Source organism: Epinephelus lanceolatus, chromosome 13, assembly GCF_041903045.1.
Source record: "Epinephelus lanceolatus isolate andai-2023 chromosome 13, ASM4190304v1, whole genome shotgun sequence".
In the NCBI taxonomy this organism is placed as follows: Eukaryota; Metazoa; Chordata; class Actinopteri; order Perciformes; family Serranidae; genus Epinephelus; species Epinephelus lanceolatus.
In genome coordinates this window covers 4,309,684-4,334,766 of record NC_135746.1, presented here as the reverse complement: position 1 = coordinate 4,334,766, position 25,083 = coordinate 4,309,684, and the positions used below count along the sequence as shown (strand labels likewise).

Genomic DNA, 25,083 nt, shown 5'->3' with positions numbered 1-25,083 from the left:
AATTTTCCTTTGGTAGTCATCAAAATGTCACATCCGTCCCTTCCTTTGGAAAACACATTTCGCTGGTGTTTACATTTTCATTTGGTAATAATGGAGTTATAAATGTTAGTTATCTGTTAATGAACCCTAAATAACAGATTTTTGGTTCCAACAGTCCAATCGCTCAAAGGAATTTTTCACGTCATCACTAATGGCTAATCTATGAAGATTTAGTAAATTATTTATTAACATTAATGAAGCCATTAGTTGCAACTTGTATACCTTTATAAAGAGGTGTCTTATTAGCATTGCTGGAAAGTAACTAGTTACATGTAACAGTAATTAAATTACAAAACAAATTTAATCAGATACTGAGGAAAAATATGGAATTAAATCACAGCTGCTGATCAAAATGTTTGTGATTACAAAGAGGTTAAAATCTTTTTTGGTAAAAGTCTTATATGTAGATTATAACATTCTATATTCTACATTATATTGAAGAACTTTTAATAAAAGTTTGACAGTAATCAGAGATGAGTACTGTTGTGTTTACACTGCCTGCTTTAAATGTATGTTTAAGGGCGTTTTAGCTTTATGAGGTTTAATACAGTCTAAAAAAATGATTTATAGGGTTATTGGACAGCGATTAAAAAAATTATGTTGTTTCATTAACATGTTTTATTCAGTTGACAAGTTGCAGTTGACATTTTTGTGTGAAATAAACAAGGTAGAATATCTTAAATAAAATAATTTGACCACTAAGTATCAACACGACTTTTGGATAAATATCAAGTTGGTTAAACTTAATTAAGTGTTTGAGGTCAAAGCAAATCATAATGGTTGAACTAAACTAATTGGATTTGTCAGATTATAAAAAACTTAATGACGCCAGAGTTGGAACTACTTAAAAAGATGCAAATTGATACCTTCATTTTTTTTTAAGTTGAACTAGTAGATTATCTTTTAGAGTGTACATGTGTTAGAAAAGTAATCAAAAAGTTATCAAATGAAATAAGTGACTCTACCTTGATTAAACAATTACAGTAGTTACATTGCATTTTTGAATTATAAAAGTAACCCTCCTAACACTGCTTATTAGCGAGTGGAGCCTTTTCCTCTTTAGTTGCACTTCAGAGTGACTTTCCAGTTGCTCAGTTGCTCAGTCTGCTGTTGGTCATGTATTTTCTAAATGTTTGGATCAGTAGTCGCTGCAAAAATATCTCTGATGGGTTTCTACTACACTGCAAAGGGAAACATTGCCTGACACTAAACCTGTTGCACTTCAAAACAAGGTAAGGGACTGTATGTGGATAAATAAATACCTTGCTGCTGAGACTCTCCTTCCTGTTCTTCTTGTGCCTGGCTGACGGAGAACGCAACAAATTCCTGATGCGACTTTTAATGGTGAAGCCATCGCCTGGCATTGTGTCTGCAGCCCGGCGAAGAAGTGCTGAGCATCCACTGTGACAAGCCACCAGCCGAGTGTGTGTGAGTGTGTGTGTGTGTGTGAGTGTGTGTGTGCAGGCAGGGGCTGAGGAAGTGAATGAGCAGCCTGTGATGATCCTCCCACCACACACGCACTGTAGAGGTTTACAGAGCCGGACAGTGTCCCTGCTGCCGGGACATGTGGACGCTAATCTCTTGAGTGGCTTTACTGTTGTCCTCTGCTGTCTTCTGCCGCCTGTCTGTCGCTTCACATCAGCAGCTTCTCCTGCAGCTTCTCCTGCAGCTTCTCCTGCAGCTTCCCAACACTTCTGGACTGATGTCGCCTTGTCTCAACGCTCCGACAGGGAGGAAGAGGAAGAGGGCTGCTCAGCTGTTTGCCTGCATGACATCACTAGATTAATCTCAACCTGCACTGGTCTCGTGATTACATCAATGATTGCTTCTGTTGCTGTTGTACCTAATTGATTTAATAGGATTACACACAGAGACTGGGGGCACTTTGAAAGCTGCATGCCGGATGTTTGGGTGCTCTGTGTTTGCCTGCTGCTGATTGGACGATAAAACTCCTCTTTCATATGTATAAAGCTCCATTTGTTCTTTTATATGTAGATTTGCTGCAGTTAAAGTCATTTTCTTTTTCAGGTCTCTGTGCTGTTCAAGTGCCATGTTTATTTAGAGATAGGCTATTTATTACTCCACAAACAGCCTTTTTAAAAAGTAATTTAAACTTATTTTCTCTTCTTTAGATAACAAATAATTTAAAAAATATATTTTTTTTTAGTTCCCTGTGCTACTGAAGTGTAAGTTATTTAAAGTGTGGCTAGTTATTAGTGTGTAATGTATTCACTCCAGGAAAACAATGCCTTTTTTTAAATTTGAAGTTATTTTTAAGTAATTTTCTCTCTTTTTTACCCTGGCTATTTATCCGAGTGTAATGCCTTTAACGATGCCTGATTTAAAAACTTTTTTTGTTTTTATTAATTTGTTCAGAATTAACAAGATCAGATCAGCAGAAAAAAAAATCTGTTGGTGTTTTTATAATTTTTACAATATATGGTTTGCATATGATCATTGCATTGCTGTGCAAACTGCAAATTGAGGGCAAGGAAAATATATTCATATTTATTAGAGTGTAATGCATTCACCCAAAAAAGCCTATTTCTTTTTTAAAGTAACATTCTCTTCTTAAGTATTTTCTCTTATTTTGTTTTTAGTTCTCTGTGCTACTCAAGTGCCATATTTATGAGTGAAATGTGTTCAAACTGGGGGAAAAGCCTTTTTTATAAAATGTATTTATTTATTTTGAATTAACAAGATTATTATTAGCAGAAAAACATCTGCTAGTGTTTTTCTAAATTCAGGAGATATGGTTCAGAAAAGATTGGTTAGGGTTAGGAGTATGACTGTGTGTGTGTGGGCGCCACATAGGCAAGAGTCCTTTGCAGTGGCTCGAGTTCGACTGTGATGCACAGCCCTTTCCTGTCTGTCTACATCTGTCCTATCAATAAAGGCAAAAACGCCCCAAAAATGACCTTTAAAAAAAAAAAAAAAAAGTCAGCGTAAGCCAATCAGAGGCAGAGTAAGGCAAAGCAGAGTGGGTCATGCCTTCACTATCCTAGGAAATACAAAGTCGCTTCCTCCATGGATGTATAAAGACAAACAGGGCTGCCTCAAATTAACTTAAACTTGAAATAAACAGAAAACTTTAATATAAAATAAGTTAAACTCTGTCTTTTTAAAACAACTAAAACAGCTTTAAACAGCTAAATTAGGTCCCAGAAACAATACAATACAAAATGCCTTGTTTTTGACTGACCGAAGAGTCCATTCATAAACACATGACGTTTTATTGATTTTAAAGGCCACATTATTTCTTTTACATTTTTAATTCAACTGAAGCAACAGGACAACCAGTGTTTCAAAAATCACACCCACAAAGAAAATGTACTGCAATTAAAAAAAGAAATACAATATTTACAGGTTACTCTCATACGTACATTATATGGCTAATAGCTTTTATCTCGACTGTTTGTAACACATCAGGTTTAAATGCATATCGCTGAGTGAACAACCCAGAACACAAATCACTACTGCTACTTTACAGACTACAGCAAAGACGGACGTCATGGGTGGTGTCTACCAAAAACATAAAGTGCTACTACAGATGATTTTCACTGAGTTAATAACGGAAAACAATAATTTCAGGACAGATATGCATCAAACTAGCTGTCGATAAAAACGGAAACACGTAAGTTAACATACAGAGTTAAGGAAGCAGTGTGTTGTCTGACCTTATACAGGATACAGATACACTGTAAGGCTTAACAAACTGGAATTACGTAATCTGTAGAGTTTTATTTTCATTTGCATAAAACAGATCAGACATAAATGACTTCAACAGAACACATGATCTGAATACATCTCAATATAAACAACATAGGTGACAGAAATTAGTCTCAGAAAACATGACGTCAAAACTGAATGTGGGAGTTATCAATAATTTCATTCATACAGTCAGCAGGTCGATTAATGCTTCCTCTTATATTCTTTATACCAAAAACAGCTTCTCTCTACAGTATGAAAACAGTCCACTGAGGTTTGTGTGAGGATACAGAAAAGAGCAGCATCCAGCTCTTGAGACGTAAGCTGGATTTATGGTCAGGCATTCGGCACTTTGGATGAGTGTCGCTCGACAGAAATGACATGAATGAAATTTTGTCTACACTTTGCCATGACGTCACGCACCTGGAGAACTTTATTAAGTCGTGGACGCCATATTTTGTCACAGTCTGATTGGGTGTGTTACTATTGTCACTATGGAGACAGTAGTTTTAATTCCACACCAACTCTGACCTGCATTCAGTGTCTCTGTATGTCAGAGACGACAGCGGCTGGTCAAACTGCCTTTAAAGCCCAGTTCAAACCAAAGATTCGCAACGAGACCAAACCGTTTCAGAATGTTGCAGACAAAAGTTGCAGCTGTGTGAAGTGGCCGTCTGACCTCGACTCAAGCCGGCTGTTCGTGTCACCTGCAATTCAGCTGGTCAAATTGCTGACGGCTGGTTTTAGAATGCAGAGCAGGTCGCCTGTTTCTACAGCTATTTGGGTCGTAGCGAAGTCCGCTGGTGAAGTCAAAATGACCGCAGACGGCGTGTTGGCTTGCTGCGGCAGGTCTTTAGAACATTGCAGAATGGTACATTGCAAGTGGTTGCATGTTTTTAACTTGTCTTGTTGTGAATCTTTGGTCTGAACTGGGCTAACCAGGCTGACTGACAGCAGATATTTACTTCCAGTAGCCTCTTTTGCACTGCCTCTTCAAGGAGGGAATTTCACATCCATCTCGCCGTTCTGTATAAAAAGTACAATCATGGAATGGGGGGACAGAGTTGTCTCGCCTTTAAGCTGGCATCGGAAGTAGTGACAGCATCAAAAAGATGTCTGTAGAAAGGGGACAGCTGGCAGGACAGGATCATGGGCTGATATATAAGTAGCTGATAGCAGTTAGCAGCTAACTCAAAAAAGAACAGTGGCCATAAATGTTCGCCAATTGGGAAAACAATGAGGTCTGGGAGCTCCTTCCCCTCCGAGCAGAGGACGAGATCAACCGCCATGTAACAGGGACGGTGAATGACTGTTGTCATGTTATGCCGTTGTTATTGTTTATAAAGTGCTGCAGACACATATGTTATATGTCACAGTAGCGGCAGACGCTGTTGTGTTTCACGTCACGCTACTCATGCCTCTTTTGAGTCCACGATGCTGGCAGACTGTCTAAAATCACACACTGGAGTGGAATGATGCCGCTGTTGTTTTGTGGTGTAAAGGAGGGACTTTGTAGCGGCTCTATAGCGCCATCTCAGCGCCTTCACTGATTCACTGATTTTTATTTCCCAGCTCACTATGGTGAGTATGGGGAATCTGCCGCTCACAGACAGAATGGGAGCTGATCAATCAATAGCTATATGGTATATAAGTTAAAAACACATATACTGCTCTTTAATTTCTTTCGAGGGACACTTCAAAAGTGTCGAGCACCCAACCATAAATCACGCTTTACTGAGGTCAAATGACTGTGTGCATTGGTTTTTGCAGCTACGGGAAGATATGACTATTCAGACTCAACGTCTGGTTCCAGTTCCAGTTCTTTTTCTACGTCTATCCAGGAGCGTTTCTTGGCACTCGGGAAGTCCTTTCCTAAAGCCCCTCGTGTTAATGGCCGTGATGTGTTGATATCTCCCAGAGGCCCCTGTCTGGGTCCAGTATCAGGGCTTTTAAAACTGATAGAAAATCTGACAGGGCTGTCCTCGCTGGATTTAGATGGACTTCCTGCTCGCACACCTGGAGGACTCCATAGCAGTTCAGACTTCTTCTTCGGAGGCCTTCCTCTGCCTCGTTTGACCGGCACAGGAGTATCACTAACCATTGCTGGGGAGCCCTCCTTTGACGTTTTGGGTAACTCTGAAGTAATTTCTTGCTTCTCTTCAATCAGAACAGATGTTTCACTTTCACTGACACTTTTACTGGCGTCTTCTCCCATATTATTTGTTTCATTCTCATCAACAGGGTTAACGGGGTGCTTTCGAGGCCTACCTCTGGGACGGCGGACTACAGGAGGGCTGGGTTCAGGCTGAGCAGGAGTAGGAACCTGTTTCACCTCCTTGAAACTCAAGCAGAGAGCTGCTGGTGTTTTGTTCACACCCACCGGTGCGCCCCCCTCGTTGCTGCTCTCCGCAGCTTGCGGAGACACCGAAGGCACAAAGATTGATTTGTTAAGAAGGGCGAGATTAACCAGGGGGCTAGCACCCGAACGCTTTGGTTTAGAGTTTGAGGACTGTACCGTTTCATCCTCCTTAGAAGAACGACAGCTTTCTGAATCCAAAGGTTGGTCAGAGGAGTTCTTGAGCTTGTCCACCTCAGAGGGCTGTGTAACAGGTGAAGCAATAACCTTACCCTCCCCTCCTTTCCGCTTGGGTTCCATAACAGTGAGTGTATAGAGGCCGTTACCAACTGTAGAGAAGCGGAGAATACACATTTAAGAATATAACAACACATTTAAATGAAGATAACTCGACTGAGAGATTAAAGGAACAATGTGTAGGATTTAGTGGCATCTAGTGGTGAGGACTGCAGATTGCAACCAGCTGAAACTTCCTTCAGTGTTCATTGTTCAGGAGGTTTTTAACAGGAGCCAAATTATCCACAGAGGTTTCTTCCTCTCCAAAGTAAACGGACTTGGTGATTTAAACCCATAAAAACACTGATTAAAGCAGTTTCACTCTGCAAATTAGTATTTCTCTGACACCGTTTGGTGCCTCGCCAACAGGCCACTAGCCTAGCACCTGCTAATATGTGCTCACCTTTTTTCTCTCCTAACTTCAGATTCAGACGTTCAAGAGGTTTTTAATGGAAGACGAATTTTCCGCAAAGGTATCTTCCTCCTCAAGACAAATGGACCTAAGTGATTTAAACTGGTAGAAATATTGAATAAAGCAGTTTCACATTAAAAGCCAGTGTTTTTAAAATGTATTCAAATATTAGTGTTGTGGGTAATCACCAGCCTCACAAGCTCATATGTTCAAGAGTCACAACTCATCCTGAGCCACTGACCACACTCTTTAGTATTTAAGGTCCTGATATCGTGTTAACCAGCTCCCAACATGATATATTATTTGTAACCCTACTTGCACACAGATTGATATTATCAAATTGGAAGCAAACACTGGCTCCTGCCTATTCTGCCCTTGTGAAGGTTGAAGAACCTCCTTACGAGGGTGTGAAAACAAATTGCACCAGATAAAAAGAGTTGGAATAAAAAAGAAAAATCTGTGTTTTTCCCGACACTGTGGCTGACATGAAAACGAGAATGGTCCCATCTAGAGCCAGAGTTTGGTTTGTCTATTCTGGGCTACTGTAGAAACAAAAAGGTCGACACATCAAGTCTTATTTTCAGGTGATTATACACTAAAATAAACACTTATTATATTCCATTTCTGCCAATATATCCCCCTAAATCCTACACACTGAACCTTTGAATTGTGGCCACAGCAGGAGTTCTTAACTCACTTGGTTTCAGAGATGATGGAAGTATAATTCTGCCGGTCTTGGAGCGAATCAGAGGAAGAGCAAAGGGCTGTGGAGGGCGGACAGGAGCTGCGACTGAGCTCTGGGCTGGAGCAGCAGGTATCGCCTGTTGGCCCTCAACAGGAGATACATTTGTCGGAGGTTGACCGCCTTGTAGTGGAGGTGCAGTGACCTCAACCTGGGCTGGAGAGGAAAATGTTGGAGGTATAGGTGTGCGTACACTGGATGGGGCTGGAGTCCTCTGTAGGTTGGTTTGAAGCAGGGACATAATCTTCTTTTGGACTGCTTGTGTGACTGCGTTAGCCTGGGATGAAGCCAAGTTGAAGTCAGACTGTGATAGTTGCGTGGACTGGAGCTTGGACTGGGGCATAGTGGCTTGCAGAAAAGCTGCTCTGGACTGGAGTAGGTTTGAGAAGAAAGGCTGCCATTTCATGGTCTTCTCTCTCATCTTCTGCCTGTCGCAGATCTCGTTCAGTTTGTGTCTGATCACCAATTCCGACTTCCCTAGAACAGTAAAATTTCATATGACACAAATTTTAGTAAAGGTAGCGACATACTGTACATGCTATCATGTTGCTATCACAACACAGACTGTACATTAAGATGAACAACATATCTCCACTTCCTCCCACTGTACATGAATAAAGCCAGACTATCCCGGCTATTCTTGCGCTGGTCATGTCATTTGAGCCAGATGGTGTTTCTCAAAGTCAAGAGGCAAGGCAAGAGTCCTTCCTAGCATTCAGTGAACACACACTGTAACAGGCTACCGAGTGTCCCCAGGTGTGTGCCATTAACCCTCAGCAGACTGAGGACGTTTCAGGGTACTGTGATAATTTTGGCACTCTCTAATGTTGTTGTGCAATTTGAACAAATGTAAGTAGTATTTTCACAATCACATGACGTTTAGGGAGAAAATATTTCTGGATTATACATAACAAAACAAAAAGGTAGGCTAAATAAACTTTTATGGCACTAAGCTCTTTATCTCTGCTGTAGAATATTAATTTAAACACTTACATGTTTTATCTTAATTATGGTATTTTAAAAATCTCTGTGCAGTCTGTGCAGTACAGATCTCTGCAGTATTAAGTTCCCGCTCATACACCCATGCAACCAATAGCCAGCAGCGCCACTGATCACGAGCACACCGACAGCTGTCGATCATGATATCACACTCCCCTTTTACAGCATCAGAAAAGTAATTACACACAATCTACGGTTCATCCAGGCATGAGCAATGGAAATTGCTGATGTTTATAGGAGCAACTGCGTTATGCTGCTCATTGTTCTTGATTCAAACAGATCGAGTGACTTACAGTAGATTTGGTGGCAATCAGGCAACCTAACCATGATCAAAATGTTCCAGCTTTGTGCGTTATAACAACCTTCAAACTAACTCTCTACAGTGAACAGGACATAAATCAGCACAAAGTGAGACAAAGTACAAACTGTAACAACATGCAGCCACACAGACTGTACCTACCAGACAGACGGGAGAGCTGCATCACATAGAGAGACTGCATCTGAGTCAGCCTCTTCTTCCTCTCCTCCAGATGTCTGGAGGTCTCAACCAGATTTTGGATTTCTCTCACAGCCTGTAAACACAACACAACAGAAAGAACAGAATGAAGACCATGACACCGAGCTCTGAATGGACTATCTCTGAAAAACTTATAACATAGTACAATATAGTACTGAAGAGGATGGCGGCTCGATGATGTATGCATACAAGCGGATTCGGGTGACACAGATTTAATGTCTGAATAACTATATTAGTGAGACCAGCGTCAAGTATACCGTGAAGATTTTCTACTCCATCACCCAGACACTAACGTTAACGGAGCAGAGCACCGAACAGCAGCATTAACAAATGAGACTGACTGAACAAATGCTGCAGCATTAAACAATTAACAAAAAAACAACAACCCTGCACCCGGTCTGCTCAGTGTCTTGGCTTTCCCCGGAGCTAACAGGTAGCAGAGAGGCTGCTGAAGACGTTAATAATGACACAACAGACTCCGCCTCCCCAATGTACTTATTCTAATACAGGCAGTAGACTATAAGGTTATTACTGCAGTTAGATTTTTAAGATAAAAAGGCTGCAGAACATTTCAATTGCGAGTTATGTTTCATAATGTATTTCGGTGTAATAGGGACACTACACCCGCAAATAGCCAATCACATGGCAACAGCTCAGTGCATTTAGTCACGTAGATATGTTCAAGACGAGCTGCTGAAGTTCAAATGGAGCATCAGAATGGGGAAGAACGCGTGATTTAAGTGACTTTGAACGTGGCATGGTTGTTGGTGCCAGACGGGCTGGTCTGAGTATTTACTGGGATTTTCAGCACAACCATCTCTAGGGTTTACAGAGGATGGTCCCAAAAAGAGAAAATATCCAGTGAGCCAAAATGCCTTGTTGATGCCAGAGGTCAGAGGAGAATGGCCAGACTGGTTCAAGATGATAGAAAGGCAACAGGAAGTCAAATAAGCACTGGTTCCAACCAAGGTGTGCAGAAGAGCATCTCTGAAGCAACAACACCTTGTCCAACCTTGAAGCAGATGGGCTACAGCAGCAGAAGACCACACCAGGTGCCACTCCTGTCAGCTAACAACAGGAAACTGAGGCTACAATTCACACGGGTTTTCTCACCAAAACTGGACAATAGAAGATTGGAAAAACCACATTCAGATGGAAGCATGGATCCATCCTGCCTTGTATCAATGCTTCAGGCTGCTGCTGGTGGTGTAATGGTGTGGGGGAGATTTTCTTGGCACACTTTGGGCCACTTAGTATGGACATCAAAAATTTTGATACATCTTTTATAATCGAACTGTTGCCCTCTGAATCAAATCTTGAGGTGCCTGGAGATTCCCACCTTCTGCCTGCTTGTTAAGAGCAATGGAGTCTTTCATAAACACTTCAAGTCTGCTGGACTCATTGGAAAAAGATCAATCATATTTGCCTTTAAATATTTGTGATGATATGACTAAGCCGGATGCGTAGAACTGACCTGTGAGAGGAGGCGGAGCCTAGGGGCCCTGGGGTCACTCTGAAGGATAGTCTGGAGTTTGTCAAAGAGGACCCGCTGCTCAGTGCGTCTTTGCCTCTCCAGTGCCGTGTGGTTCTTCCGCCTCTTATTATCCTTATGCTCATCGAGTTCATCGTCCATTTGATCCTGGAGTGGAGACAACGAAGATTCTAATAAATACAAGTAACACTGATGCAAAGTAAAACCAATTAAACTTTCTATGTTTATTGAAAGAAGGTGATGAGGTTTAGAGGGTCGTACCTGGCCGTCGAGTTCCCTCGCTGATCCAAACCCATCACTGGAATCACTGACGGTAGAGAAGAATTGAACAAAATATTGAGGGCCAAAATTCATTCAAAAGCAAGTCCACAAACTGTTTATTGTTTCATTCACAAGCACACGTGTTCACGTGTATTACCGTGAATCCTTTAGTGTCATCCTGACAGCTTCTCTCATCTGAGCGATGGCCTGTCCTTGTCTCCATTCTTCCACGGTCTCAATGTCCACCTCCTCGTCCTGAACAAAACAACATTCAGCATGCAGTTTTTAGAGCTGTAACAATAACTGCAATTACAACAATCCCAGGAGAAGATGTGCAGATTTATTTTTTACATTTTATATTACAGTTAGGAAAAAAAAACAAGGTTAAAGCAGGGGTAGGCAGTTTTATTTTGCTGTCATTGGGGGAAGTTGCTATTCCAGAAACAACCGCCTACACTGCGAAGCAACCCACAAAAGAAAGACTTGTCAAAAGAGAGACTGACAATAAACCAGACTGTAAAAGTAATGAACGTAGCTACCGTGACATCACCCGGTGGTTTGCGGATGCCTGTTTTGAAGTTTTGAATTCAGCATTTTGGCCATCGCCATCTTGGTTTTTAGGAACTAGAAATGATTATATTTGTGCAGCATAATGTCTGAGGTCATGAACACTATGATTAAGCCAGCGTCTCTCTCAAGCTCATTATTTTTGGAATATCTGAGACCTTCAGAAAGTTAAACGCGCCACAGCAACATTTCAGAAAACTGCACACCTCAGCTTTAACTGAAAACATTTCTTATTCCCGACACTTACGTCTTCGTCACCCTCTCCACAGTAGTCTGAGAAGTCGGAGCTCAAGTTCAAGTCCTCTGAAGCGTTGTCTAGGTTTGACTCCACCTTCTTGCTGGTGGTGTAATGACTATCATCTGAAGGCATCTTCTCATCACATGTCAGCTCAGAGGAGGGTCCAGGCTCCACTGATAGCTTCTTAGCTCCAGTAAGGTTGTCCGAACCAGGGCGCTTTGCATCAGGATGAGCTGCTAAGTGGCCAAAATTTAAAAAAGCATCTTTTTGTGGTGTGGCTTTGTCCACAGCAGCCATATCTGTAGCATTCCCAGATTCTGATGCAACTCCATCAGCTCCAGGCTTGGGGAGTTGAATAAGTGTAAAGCCCCCAGGCAGGATCACCCCTGGCAGGTTCTGGCCTCTGGTGCCCTGGTTAGCTGGAGGGCAGATCCTGAATGAATAAGTCCCACTCTGTTCTAAGAAGCTGGGGCTTTTCAGTGATGGTGAGACGGTGAGAGAGACAGGTGAGGGCGTGGAGCTGTTCTGCAAGGGGTTGACCGAACTGCGCTGGTCTGGAACAAAACGGTTGATGGACTTTTGTAACAGCTGCGCCAAGTTGATGGAGCTCTTTCGCTTGATGTCTGGCGGGAGTAGCTGAGCTGAACACACAAAACAATGGAGGGCAGGGTGGTGAGACAAAACAACAATTATCCTATGACTGATTTTTTTTTTATATCTGTAGGCATTAAAGTAATTTTTATCTTTTAAACCAAATCCAGGAAAATAAAAAACATGAAGGCATTTCCTTTGATTCTCTAATATTGTGACTCAGAACTATTAGCAATGTTTCACTTAAAGGGCAACCTCAGTAGTTTTCAGCCTGGACCCTATTTACCATGTTTTTGTGTCTAAGTGACTAAAGAGAACAACAAGTTTTAAAACTGGGCTGGAACTGAGTGAGAGCGCTGCAAATGGCAGCCGTAGAACAGGCTGCAATGTAACAACTCAGGGCGTTTGTGCACTGTCAATGTATGTCCACCAAAAGTGCCTGTTTTTGCCAGTGACAGATTATTATTCTAAAGCAGGATTTATGCTCGTGCGTCAGCCGTAGCCTACGCCGTTGTGAGCATTAATACTTGTGTGGTGGTGTGTCTGTGTCACTCTGCAGTTACACCTTCAAAATACTAGACGAGTACAAGTACACAAATCAGCTTCACTATACCTCGCAGCATTCACAGACAAACACTTGTCTTTATCTGGACACATTTTCCCCACAAATACAACATGCTAATGTTATTAGCACAAGCCTATGGCATTTTACATTGTATGAATTAGCCTAGCAGCTAGCAGAGATTTCCTCTGCTCATATGAAGCCAGGATAAATCACACACAAGACTTAAAATGATATTTTTGTGGAGGTTTTATTGTCTTCACAATTCATGTTTTCTTATCTGTGAAATTAAAGTAAATAAAAGCTTTGTTTCCACTGAGGGAAATGGTTTCAGCTCACAGAAACAGACATGAAGTCTGCGTTGCTGCAACGAGTAGTTACATTTGTGGGGAGCTGCATGTCAGGCTACAGCGTAGGTTAAAGCATCGATTTGATGCAGAAGAATGAATCCCGCTTAAGTGTCTGACAATATTTTGGAAAGGATCCCTACAGAGATAGACCTTTTTGTTTAAGAGTAATATCTTTTTTCTTTAACCAGAAACGGCCCCAAAATCGCTATCGTCAAACCCACCAGACTCGATTTAAATAACAGTGATTTTAGCGTGTATGGAGGCAGCATATTTTAACGTCTTAATGAGTGAATTAATGGTTTATTTCAACCAAACCAGAGCTGCTGATTGCTGGAACAGTGGAGAGACAAACAAAGATGGTTTCTGAGAGTTGTATTTTGTTTCTGTCGACTTTGAATGAAAGGTGTTTTATGATGAGAAAATGAGTCTGGTGGGATTAGTAACACCAATTTCTGGGCTGTTTCTGGTTAAACAAAAAGGATCTTACTCTTAAACAAAAAGTTATATAACTGTAGGAATCTTTCAATAAGCTGTCAGACACATAGAATAATAACCTGAGCCTGTCAGTGGCAAAAACAAGAACTTTTTGTGGTTGTAAATTGATGGCACCTAACGCCCTGAGTTGTTACATTGCAGCCTGTTTTGCAACAGCCGGCTGCAGCGCTCCAACTCAATACTGGACCAATTTCAAAAACCCTTTACTTACACAGACACAAAAACATGGGAAAATAGGGTTACTGGTACAACTGCAGTGCTGCTTCCCTCTCATTCTCTGTGTTTAAAATGGTAACAACTGAAGAAAATGCCAGATTTGGGCTTCTAAGTATAACACTGAAAGAACTCCTCCAAAACTGACAGTCGTGGTTTTATTTATCTGCTAGAAACGTGATTTCTGAGCACACTTACTCACATTGAGGTAATTTTATTTCCTTGGATGATTTCAATATTCTGCAGCAGCTGCAGGTGTGTCAGTGTTGGAGGGCTCTCGAGCTGATTACGTTCCCTTCTTTGTGAAGCAATCAGTTTAAAACTTAAGTGCTTGTGCTGCGGTCCAGGAGGGGAGAGAGACGGTGTTACCTGGTGGTTGTGCTGGTGTCTTTAGATCAGTGACTTTCTGTGCAGCAATAACTGGAGGGACGACTGTGCCAGCAGCCTTTACGCGCAGAGCACTAACAGTGGGGATTTGGTTTGTAGCATCTGATGTCCGAGAGTTTTTAAGAGAAATGCCACTGGGAGGAAGCAGTCGGCCTGTGACAAATGCTGCAAGGCGGTTGGCTGGATGTAGAGACCCCATGCTACCCAGCATCAGCCGGGCCTGGTTGTAGGATTTGCCATTTACCTGGAAAGAAGCAAACACAGCTATCACTCTCATACATTACAGCAAGCATGTCCGAGTACATGATCCCCCTCAACCCCCTAACATCATGAATGCCATGTATGTCAGTCATGTATTACCAGGTGTGGTTTTCACCCCAGGTAAAACCATACTGATAGTGTTAAGGCATCTCCTTGAGTCTCACCTGTATGAGTCCGTACGCCTGGCAGCCAGCAGGTTTGGTCCTGGCTGTCAGTCTGCCGGCAGGTAACACTCCACTCAAAAAGGGTGTGACTCCAAACTGCATATCTGACTCTTCATTTTCGCAATCGTCCTCTTCTGCATCGATGTCCCCATCACGGTTTTTACCAGCATGCTGTTCCTCATCGCTGTCGTCAAAGTCATCTTCATCAACATCACTGGCCTTTGCTGGTTTACTGATTTGTACCTGGAAGAGGGTGGAGTCATTTTTATTAATTATAGTAATGAAATGAGAACAAATAGTACATTTGAACTTGATGCTTATAATATTAAGAGGCTGGTCTGTTTTGGAGCAGCTGTCCTTCATAACTGGTCATTTAAATACTAATAAGGAATTAAATATTCTTACTACGTGGGAGGCAAAGACAATGAAGTACGGATCTTGTGATTACGGAAAAGTAGTTATACCACAGTGTGGAAATACTATAAGTCCTGCATTCAGAAATTTATTTTAGTGGGGCTCCATGTGAAATTCAGAGCATATGAGTTATCTGGACACGGTTGTCAACATGGCAGTGGCTCAGCCGGCAGCTGAGGGCACTGACTCCATAAATGGCACCATGTATAGTTGCCTCGGAGTCTCTAAAGCAGCTGTCAAACATGTCAATCACTGCTCGAGAACTGTGGTCAAATCATCAAACTAGACAGCGCTGATCAAATATATGTACCGATTGTGTTACTGCAATTGCCTTTTCCTCTCCTAAAATATTTTCAGAACATATTCTAGTGACTGTTAAGCTGTAAAATGAGAAAATCTGACCCGGCTGCCAAGTTGGAAGCACTACGAGGAGCAAAGGGAACATGATGTTTTTACTGTTTCATGTACTTCTTTTGGAATGATAATAGTTTCAGCAAATACGACATAATGTTATTTGTTAATTTAAAAGTCTGTGTGTTCAGCACGTCTGTAGCTTCAAACTAAATCTCTGTGGTTTAGTTTAGTTTCTCTCCTGCGTCCTGTTTTTACTTTAGATATCTGCTTTATTTTACTGTTTCATGTTCACTATCAGCCGGATTAGAAGTTGTGTGAAGTTGCTGCTCGAAAAAACTCAACATTTCCTTATTTTGCTGCCTCAGAATAAAAGTTTAACAGGGGACTTTTATTGTGACAAATCTACAGTAAATGAATTGTGTTTATCACTGATTTAGCGGAACTCTGTCAGCAGCTTTTCTTCAATAAAGACAAGTCTAATAATATAGCAGGGAGTAAAGTTAAAGCAGACAGCCACAGTGAGATGTTGATGAAGAGCTGCAGACAACAGGCTCTTACTGCACCTCTGCAAACAGCTCATCTCCAACAGGTAAACTTTTTTTACCTGCCCTGCTGTGGAAGAACACATATAGCACTCTAGCCATGGAGCAGCACTCTGCTTTTAAACGTCATCAGTCGAGACAAGCCATCACCAGTTGAAGACACACCTTCAAGCAGGCGGCTCTGTTGTAATGGAAATGCAAATCCCTGCTGTGCAAGGCTGCTGGCCCAAACCAAACCACACCAAGCCAGCCCCCCGCCCTCCCCCACACACAGATGCATCACTCCTCAGAGACCTACCCTGAAGGTGACGATGGAGCCGCTGGGCTTCTGCATGAAGATCTTGGCGATGGGGCGGATGCGGTAAGGTCCTATGTAGAAGCGCCGACACAGCCTGTTGTGTTTCAGTCGTCGACATAAAGTTTCCAGGATTTTTTTGCGGTCCACCTTCCACTGGCACGCTGACTGTATCTCGATTTGCTTCTTTGCTTCCTTTTCACTGGATGTCGTCGTCTGAGCAGCTCTTTCTGCTGAGGGACATAATGATTGTCGTCAAAACAAACAGCAGAACACCTTCAACATCACACATTTGGGAACGTCATCAAGGCAGGAGAAGGAAAACCAAAAGAGTACAGTCTGATTTAAGGATCTCAGAAGCTATTCTAACAGTTGCAGCACAAACTGAACTGACCCCTCGCCAAGTCCTGCCCGTTGAAGGCTGACTGGCTAATCATAACGTAGCATCGGGCCGGCTCAGATCAGGGTCCAACAACAACCTGCAATCGTTTCAGATTTCCTTCATTTTCAGACTGGTTTTGTGGATTTGGAGCTAAATGTTGTGCCTGGGGCACGTCGTGTATTAATGATGATACGTTTCTTCCCTGTTCCAAAACCAAAATCAAACCCTGAAAAGTGTAGGGTTAGCTAGCTAGCTACTGAAGATATAGCCTACTGAATGTATACACATGCTGCTTTTGCTTTGTAATGATTATAACAGTGAAACAAAGAGCGACCCTGCTGTACAGGAACCAGTGAAGGGAAGCAGGGAAACTTTGCTCATATTCAACCAGCTGTGTGTCATCACAGTGTTTGCAGATGAATGTTGTTCAGTTTGACATCCTGGATATATCCTTCAAACACAGACTGTAGACCCCTCTGTCTGCTTCTCTCTGGAATCACTGTTTCCATATTTCTTCAGGGAGTGCAGTTAGTTACAGTGTGGACCCCATGCTTACTCTGACAGCTTGATGGACCATCACAAAGGGGCGTGGCTTAGCAAAAGGTCAATGTACTTATCACATCTTCTTAGATTCCTTACCTGCTTTTTTACCAGTCAGTAGACTTCTGTAGTACATTTTCGGCTGGCTATCAGTGGCGGTTGTCGTCGTCGTCGTCGTCGTTGTCGTCGCAGGAGCGTCAAGGACCTTGGGCTCAATGGTGACTTCATCTGGAGGCTTGCTGTTGAACTCTCTTACTCGTGCACAAGTCATCAAGCTCTCCAGGTATTTATACACTGGATCCTTGTCCTCTTCTCGAATCTGCAATCATAATTTTTAATTTGAGTTTCAAATAGAAAAGGGACTAAATTTATTACTGCTCTTACACTATACAAGCAAATAATGAAAATAAACAAAAGTAAATAACATTTTTAAGTACAAAGACTTGAAGGAGTCTGTTTTACATCCAGTAAGAGAGATTTTATTTTACCGGCTGTGTTGGACGAGGTATGCAGCCGCGTTTTAGGGACTTTGACATTGGCAACCACAGTGGAGCATGTTCGGGGGCGAAGAGTGGCTCTGGATCTTCATTATCAATGTCGTGGTTCCACAGTTTATTAGCGTGGGAGCCCGGGCCAGGCTGGACCACATGCTCCATATTAGTCACAGCTGCGGAGAAATAAAAGCATCGCGTTAACACGTCTGAATTTCTGAGGGTTGTGACCAAAAATCTGTGTATGGCTGTCGTAAAAATGTAAAACCTTAAAATAATATGCTACAGTCCTGGTTAATGATGTTATTAATGACAGTATACAGTGATCCAGTGTAGCTGTACTGGTTGTAGAGATACAGATTAAACAGAATCAAAAGAACAACATAGACAAATTAAATCAAAGTAACTTGATCTTACAGTAAACAGGTTGGATCTCTTCTTCACTCTCCCCCGCGCTCAGCTGCTTGGTGATCTTGCGTTTGAAGCAGGCACAGCCAAACATGCATTCAGGCCGCCGGCAGTGGAGAGGACCTCTGTTCGGATGCTGCAGACTGGAACACACGCAGCCCAGGGTGCAGAACTCCTGACCACATTCGGGTACTGTGGATTTATGCCTTGGATACTGGGCTAATTTCAACGCCTGATTGGGCGGCATCTGATCACAAGGAAAGGAGAGTCATCAGAACAATTACAGATGTGCGTGTACTGCCAGGCACTGTCGTCAATTCTGTTCACAATTTACATTTTATGTTATAAAAGTTAAAATGATTATCAAATGACACTGTACATGAACCGTGTGTGTTGCCTACCTGTTTTGTCAGCATTACAGACAGAGCCACTTTCAGCCTGTCCTCAGTCAGCTGTGTTTTGCTCAGGCCCTCGTTCAGAGCTCCAATCTCCATCTGGTACAGTTTGAACTGGAACTTAGTGAAGCCCATAGGTCTGTGTGTCATCACTTGGTTCTGCCCACAGCTCACCGCTGGTCTCTGGCTGGCCGCTGGATCGTTTGTATATAATCTGAGAGACATAATGATTGAGCAGATTAGTGTGTTGTGATTCTCCGCCCAGTTGTTTTTTTTTTCCAGTATCGCAGATAAGAAAATGTACACAGTATGATAACCGTCAATTTTAATAACACAATATACCTTGAAACCGGTAATATTGCTGCAACCCTACTTACAACATTCACAAGTGACATATGTATGTCATTTATGTTTCACACATACTGATTTATTTGAGGCAATCCAACAGGCCAATAAAATAAATAAATTCAAAAATGTGCTACTTTGGCTCAGATGTTTATTGTCTCTCTTGGACGACGTACACTTTTGGTAATGAGTGGATCTTCAAGCGTTTAAAAATATATATCAAATCTGAGCGGATTATGTGAACTGCATATATTCTAGAGAGCAGCAGAGCGTTGTTCCTGTGGGCTACAGCAACACTAAACACCTGAGCTTGCCTGAGAAGGACTAAATGCACAAACCTCCTATTTTGTTAATATCCCATGGAGAGAGACTCTCACTGCAGCCTGTTTTATTTTGTTCTGATAATGTCGGTGTACAACCTCATTCTCTGGACGATAAACCAGGTGCAGACTTCCATCTGTGTCACCGCTAATGAAGGAATACAGTGAGTGCTGGACGGAGCAGTGAGTGACAACAACCCCGCCCACATTTAAGAGGACTGTTTGCGGTGGAAACACTGAATGGACCTAGGCTCTAGGACCATGTCTGAAGGGTTACCTTTGGTTCTAATGGTGCTATAACTAGGGATGCACCAAAATGAAAATTTGTGGCCGAAGCCAAATAAAATTAAACGCTTGGCCGAATACCAAATACTGAATACCGTTGTTTCGTTTTTCATTAGTTTTTTACCAAAATTGGATCCCACGGTAGGAAACCAGTGAAAAGATCATGGTTCTGAGTAGTATCACGATACCACAGCGAAAATTAGAAGTGCCTTTTGTCATTTATAAAAAGATAAATCACTTCTCTCTAATACATCAATGATATTTCAATGGAATAAATTACTTATTGACTTATTCATACTCCAAAAACAGCATCAATAGGTGATTAACATAGGGGGGACCAAAATAAAATAAATAAATAAAATCAAAATCAACCAGCCACCAGCCCCAAGAGCAGTCCCTTCATAAGTAAAGAACAGTCCCTAAAGTGCGGTGAGGTTTGTGGACCGTTACCTGCCACAAAGAGAGAAATGTGAACGGCTCGTTTCTCCTCTGACACGTCACATACCTGTGTGCCGCCACGGCTCGGCTGTCCAGGTACTTTTGGGCAGTCATGACGCCAAGAAGAGGACATTATTGAAGCCAGACTTCTCCGTCGCCGGTAAGCCTATGGCCGCCGTATTTGACAGGAATACATTCCTGTCACCGTACGCTGTTTGATTGCATCATCAAAACACGCCGCCATTATTCGGCCTTGCTTTCACTTATTCCACCGAATACCGAATGTGTGGTTTTTTTGCAATATTCGGCCGAATATATTCAGTTACCGAATATTTGGTGCATCCCTAGCTATAACGAAAGTGTTTGGTGGAAACGGGGCTTATCTGATTGGTTGCGTGTCACCTACACGTCATCTACGCTGAAAGCTGCCGTACTGCTGATGGACAAAGTTGAACGCAGACTGAAGCTGCTCCCAGGACAGCGAGTCAAGGTGTTTTTTGACTGCAGAGCAACAGAGATTACTATAGCTTTAACAATCACAGTCTTCTATCCTGAAGTTGCAAAAACACCCAGTGTTTCTGCTGGTAACATTCTACTGTTAAAATATAGTTACTGAATGTAACTTGAGTTGTAACAAGAAGTATAAGGAGGAGAAGAGGAAGTGGGACGGCACCTGGACACAGCATAAAATGTGACCCATGACCAGATGGTCATAGTTTATAAAAATACAGGATACAGACATTTAAAACGTGGACCTGCCGATGTGCACTGGACCGTTCATGAGTCATTAACTCCGTCACAGTGAGCAGAGACAGAAATCTAACCATGAAAAATATGTTTGTGCCCCCAATGTCCCCAACTGTTGCATATTCATGTCATCAGCCAAGAAACAACATTTTAACAACGCTGTGGCTGATTCATTCAAGAAATTAGGACTCATGAGTTCACTGAAAAATAACAATTAGTCACTTAACAGATTAGTTGATCTGGAGAATGAACTGACAACTCTTTCAATAATTACTGTGTGGGGAAAATACCAAAAATATCACTATCAGTGTGAAGATTTGCTTCTTTCCTTGTCTTACATCACGATGATCGGAAAATCTTTGGGTATGAACTGTTGTTCGGACAAAAAAGCAACATGAAGACATCCCCTTTGGCTTGAAAATGTCACCTCAGGACATTACGATGGACGATTCAGTGAAAAACTTATCAGCAAATTCATGCTTACTGAAAATATACAGAACTAAATAAAAAACTAAATTAAGTGCACAAAACTGGAAATATGGGATCAAATGTTGAATTATGTGTCCCCAAAAAAAGTCCCTAAAAATGAAGACATTACAAACACATCCTCACCTCTGTGCTCCTGGCTGCACATCTGATGATGCAGACTGCTGTGTAGACGGAGCTCTGTCTTGAACAGGGCGGGCCAGAGGAGGAGTCGGTGACATCAGAGCAGAGTAGAGGAGAGGTTTATAGGAAAGGGGGCAGGGTTTGTTGGCCTCCACGGGGAGTCTGGAAGCAGCTTCTCGATGCTTCAGTGCGCTGTCCAGGGTCTTAACATAGCTGGAGCTCTTAGCCGGCAGCTGATAGGCCACTGAGTCCTCTGAGTGAGTGGAGAAGGCAGCAGCGCGCTCACTAATGTTCTGAGCTTCGCTTTCCAAGTACTCATCCAACATGTTGCTGCAGAAGGCAGACAGATTCTTTTGTGCTCCTTCAGGAGAGGAAGAATTAAGAGACTTTATCAATGAGGAATAATGATCAAGACACAAAGACATTCGGCTTGTTTCAGTGCAGTTAATCTTTCTGTAATTAGAATGACAATAATAATCCCACTGCATGATAAAAGAGACACTGCAGCTACAACAAGACGAGCGAACCTTACCATCGCAGTTAGGAAGAGACGGTTCTTTGCTTCTTATGAACTTGTTTCTCCATCCCTTTATTTTTGTCATGTCACTCGTCTTTCCTGTGCGGGAGATGAAGGATAATCCCTCATCTGTGAAGGAAACAAACTGAGTTAGCCTTCAGTTAACAGACACAGCACAGTTATATTCAATGACTCATAATGTGAGTTTAAGTGCTACAGCAGATGCACAAAATTCTTAAAATTTGACTGCCACTTTGTTCTCGTTGCTGGAGAGAAAACCACATTAATTTAAGCAAACAGTATGTTCATTGACAGAAATAAAAATCCTGAATAGATATATATATATAGAGAATAGAGAACAGCTGTCAACTAATCAACAAGATTTGGACCACTGTTTCCTGTGCTTCAGTTTATCTGTGTTTTTTCCGTGTTTATTGGGAAATAAATTCTCACTTGATCTCAGTGCTGACACCTCTGAAAATAACACTCCTGTCACACTGACTTGCTCTTTCAAAAAAGTGGTTCAACAAGGTAAATATGAATGGGATGAAAAAGATGTGAATGACACAGAAAAAGAAACAGAGATGGTGTAACTAAAACACAGTTAGTCAAATCAGAACAGGTCAGAAATAAAAACTGTCTCACAATCTGTGATGCAAAGCAGGCCTAGATAATGTAATTAAAAATCTAGAATGCGGGCCCTACGAAATGCCAGAAAATGGCAAAACTGTTAAAATAATGTGACCTGGTTTAGTTCACAAGTACCACAAGATGCAAACACAAACCAACATTTTCATTTATCATAGGGAAACTATGGCATTACTGCTCTAGACATGGTCGCCATGATGAGTGCATCTATGCATGCAGTCAATCTACTTCACTGGAGAATCCAGGGAAGTATGAGAAGTCACACAATGTTATAGTAATCATAGGGAAGGTTTTTATTTCTGCTTTTCCCCCACCAAATCAGCATGTTGATTCTGTGTCAGTGACTGTGGAGCTAGTCGGAGAATGAAATCACTCTGATTGGCGATTCAGCTCAGCGCACGAGAAGAGAAATGGAAGTGAGGAAAGTAAACAAACAGCTAAAGTCAAGAGGGAGTGACATCAAAACCAGCTTGTTACATAAAGGTAAGAACATTTTTCTTTAGCCACTGAGCTCTTTAGCAGAAATGTTTCATGATGGTTTGTGTTATTGTTCACTGGTGCATGATAAATATGCTCTGTTCTTTAAACATTAGATTGTGTTGTTAATGTGCTAACTAGCGTCAAGACAGTCTTCCGGTTTCCCTTTTTGAATACAGACTACCGCCATCTGCTGGTATGGTATTCCTCTCACATAAGCGCAGAATGTACGTGCTGGTTGGCTGCTGGTTAAAGTCTTTGCGGTGTGTTCATGTGCAACATTTTGTGAAGTGACGCAGCAGGGGGGTTTTGTCATTGCTAGTTCTCTAAAGTTTACAGTACACAAAATGCTGCAGGTGACAGCCCGCACACTCCAACTTAGCGAGGTAACCAACTCCTTTTATTGCGCCCTGCTGTCTGCAGACTCATCAAGTGTGCAGAATAAATCAGATCACAGTTGCCCACAGAATGATGAAAAAAAGACGATTATTGCTAGACAATAGGCCGGTTTCCACCGCAGGAACTTCGGGGTAATTTTATGGGGCCGGGGCCGTTGGTGCATGTCTCCACCGCAGGAACCACCCCCGAAGGACAGAGTTCCGGAAAATTTACAGGGGCTAAACAAGTCCCTGCCTCGGAGTAGGTACTCAGAACGGCCCCGAGAAACTCCTGGCTGGGGCTTGGGGATTACTTGGTGCTGATTGGATATACTCAAGGCGGGATGTGACGTTTTGTAAATAACAACATGGCTATCGTAGTTTAGCTAGGCTAATCGTTAGTTGTTAACGGTGTCTGTAATAACTCAATAAACGGTCCGTGAAAAAAATATTTTTTCCAGCGGATATCTTAGTTACAACATGATTGAGCTAGCAAAGCAGTTTTGTGTTGTTATGTGTGGTATATATTCAGTTTTGGGAAATCACGATGTCTAGAAAGCATCAGCTGACAGGGACAGCTAACAGCAGCAGCAAAGCTAACATCAGGACGTCATCTGTTAAAAGCCTCCCGTTGTCGGATACGACATGAAACTACTCCAGTTAGCTCAATCATGTTGTAACTAAGACATCCACTGGAAAAAATATTTTTTTTCACGGACCGTGACCGGAGTTATTACAGACACCGCTAACAGCTAACGGCGTCCCTACATCCCTACGTCGCCCCAGTCAAAATGGTCGCGCAACGATTACGTCACATCCAGAGGCAGCCTGTAACTTTACAGGAACCTTCCTCGTACTCCGCTCTCTCAGTGGAGACACGGCAGTTGAGAGGGCCGAGTGCGAGGACGTTCCTGTAGTAGTTCCTGCCCCCCAAATAGTACCAGGAACTTCTTCAGTGGAAACGGGCCTAATAGTTTATGTTGCTGCCCCCAGAACTTTGTGACCTGTGGTATTAAGCCGCCTACTACCACCAGTAACTACAGGAGCTGGTGAATCAACCAGGACTGAAGTCTTCAAGATTGCCACTTCAATAACACCCTGTATACGGAGATTCCTCTAATGTATGATCATAAGGAGGAGGAAACTCACATCGCTAATGTGAAGGGCAAAAAAAGGAGGTGTTCCAAAACTGCACAGTGCTAGACACCTCTGACCTGTTCGATGGTAATACCTGGCCCAAATATTTGAAACACCAGCAGCAAACCATTATTACTCCATATGCTAAAACCAACAGCCTGTTTCCAGCCTCACTTCATTTCCTGCAACTCGAGATCATACAAGGCTCCAATCACCCCTGACTGACAAACTATAGATGTGTCTTGCAGGAGGAGGTAATTATCACTCAGCCTATTGTAATTTATCCCACTGAAGACATCAGGCTACCTTGGAAATCTGTCTAAATTTAGAGAGAGACAGGGGGAGAAAATGTGTTATATAAATATGTAAATATGTTTAAAGCTTCAGTAGGAAACATTGTTTTGGCATAATTGATTAAAAATTTTATAATATGCTCTAAGCATATGTAAATCAAGTGGTCTGAGACAAACAATAGGTTTCTGCACCTCACCATGGCTCTGTGTTCAGCTTCTAAAGAATCAGTATCGTGCTGATGTGCATCAACCAATCAAAGGTCAGCTCAGACCAATGCGTTCCTATTGGCTGTTCTACTGCATATGCGCGTTCCCGTGCCACTGGCAGAAGGGGAGAGCAAGCGGCAATGGCGAACAGTGCACCAGGTAAAATAGCTATTCCAGCATTGGCTACAACTGCCTACACGGCTAAACAACCCAAAAAAACAAAGGAAGACAG

The 25,083-nt window shown here is 42.2% G+C and overlaps 2 protein-coding genes across 9 annotated transcripts in view; both read right to left on the bottom strand.

Moving 5' to 3' along the window:
• Positions 1–1,740, bottom strand: part of LOC117270583 (mitogen-activated protein kinase-binding protein 1-like) — a 49,293-nt gene extending 47,553 nt beyond the window's left edge. The window contains exon 1 of the mRNA XM_033648263.2: positions 1,302–1,740. Coding sequence (XP_033504154.2) covers positions 1,302–1,403 — 102 coding nt within the window. The 5' untranslated portion in view covers positions 1,404–1,740. The remainder of the gene's footprint in view (positions 1–1,301) is intronic.
• A 1,512-nt stretch (positions 1,741–3,252) lies between these two features.
• Positions 3,253–25,083, bottom strand: part of mgab (MAX dimerization protein MGA b) — a 33,691-nt gene continuing 11,860 nt past the window's right edge. For 7 of the 8 annotated variants that reach the window (XM_033648686.2, XM_033648688.2, XM_033648690.2 and 4 more), the window contains 16 exons: positions 21,728–21,841; positions 21,199–21,556; positions 18,458–18,665; positions 18,066–18,303; positions 17,646–17,824; positions 17,257–17,476; positions 16,239–16,468; positions 14,631–14,873; positions 14,188–14,449; positions 11,617–12,248; positions 10,960–11,057; positions 10,803–10,848; positions 10,524–10,688; positions 8,993–9,104; positions 7,489–8,010; positions 3,253–6,432 (listed from right to left, as the gene is read on the bottom strand). In XM_033648686.2, the coding sequence (XP_033504577.2) occupies positions 5,534–6,432; positions 7,489–8,010; positions 8,993–9,104; positions 10,524–10,688; positions 10,803–10,848; positions 10,960–11,057; positions 11,617–12,248; positions 14,188–14,449; positions 14,631–14,873; positions 16,239–16,468; positions 17,257–17,476; positions 17,646–17,824; positions 18,066–18,303; positions 18,458–18,665; positions 21,199–21,556; positions 21,728–21,841 (4,526 nt within the window). In that variant the 3' untranslated portion in view covers positions 3,253–5,533. The remainder of the gene's footprint in view (positions 6,433–7,488; positions 8,011–8,992; positions 9,105–10,523; positions 10,689–10,802; positions 10,849–10,959; positions 11,058–11,616; positions 12,249–14,187; positions 14,450–14,630; positions 14,874–16,238; positions 16,469–17,256; positions 17,477–17,645; positions 17,825–18,065; positions 18,304–18,457; positions 18,666–21,198; positions 21,557–21,727; positions 21,842–25,083) is intronic. The other variant, XM_033648691.2, reaches the window with a different exon arrangement.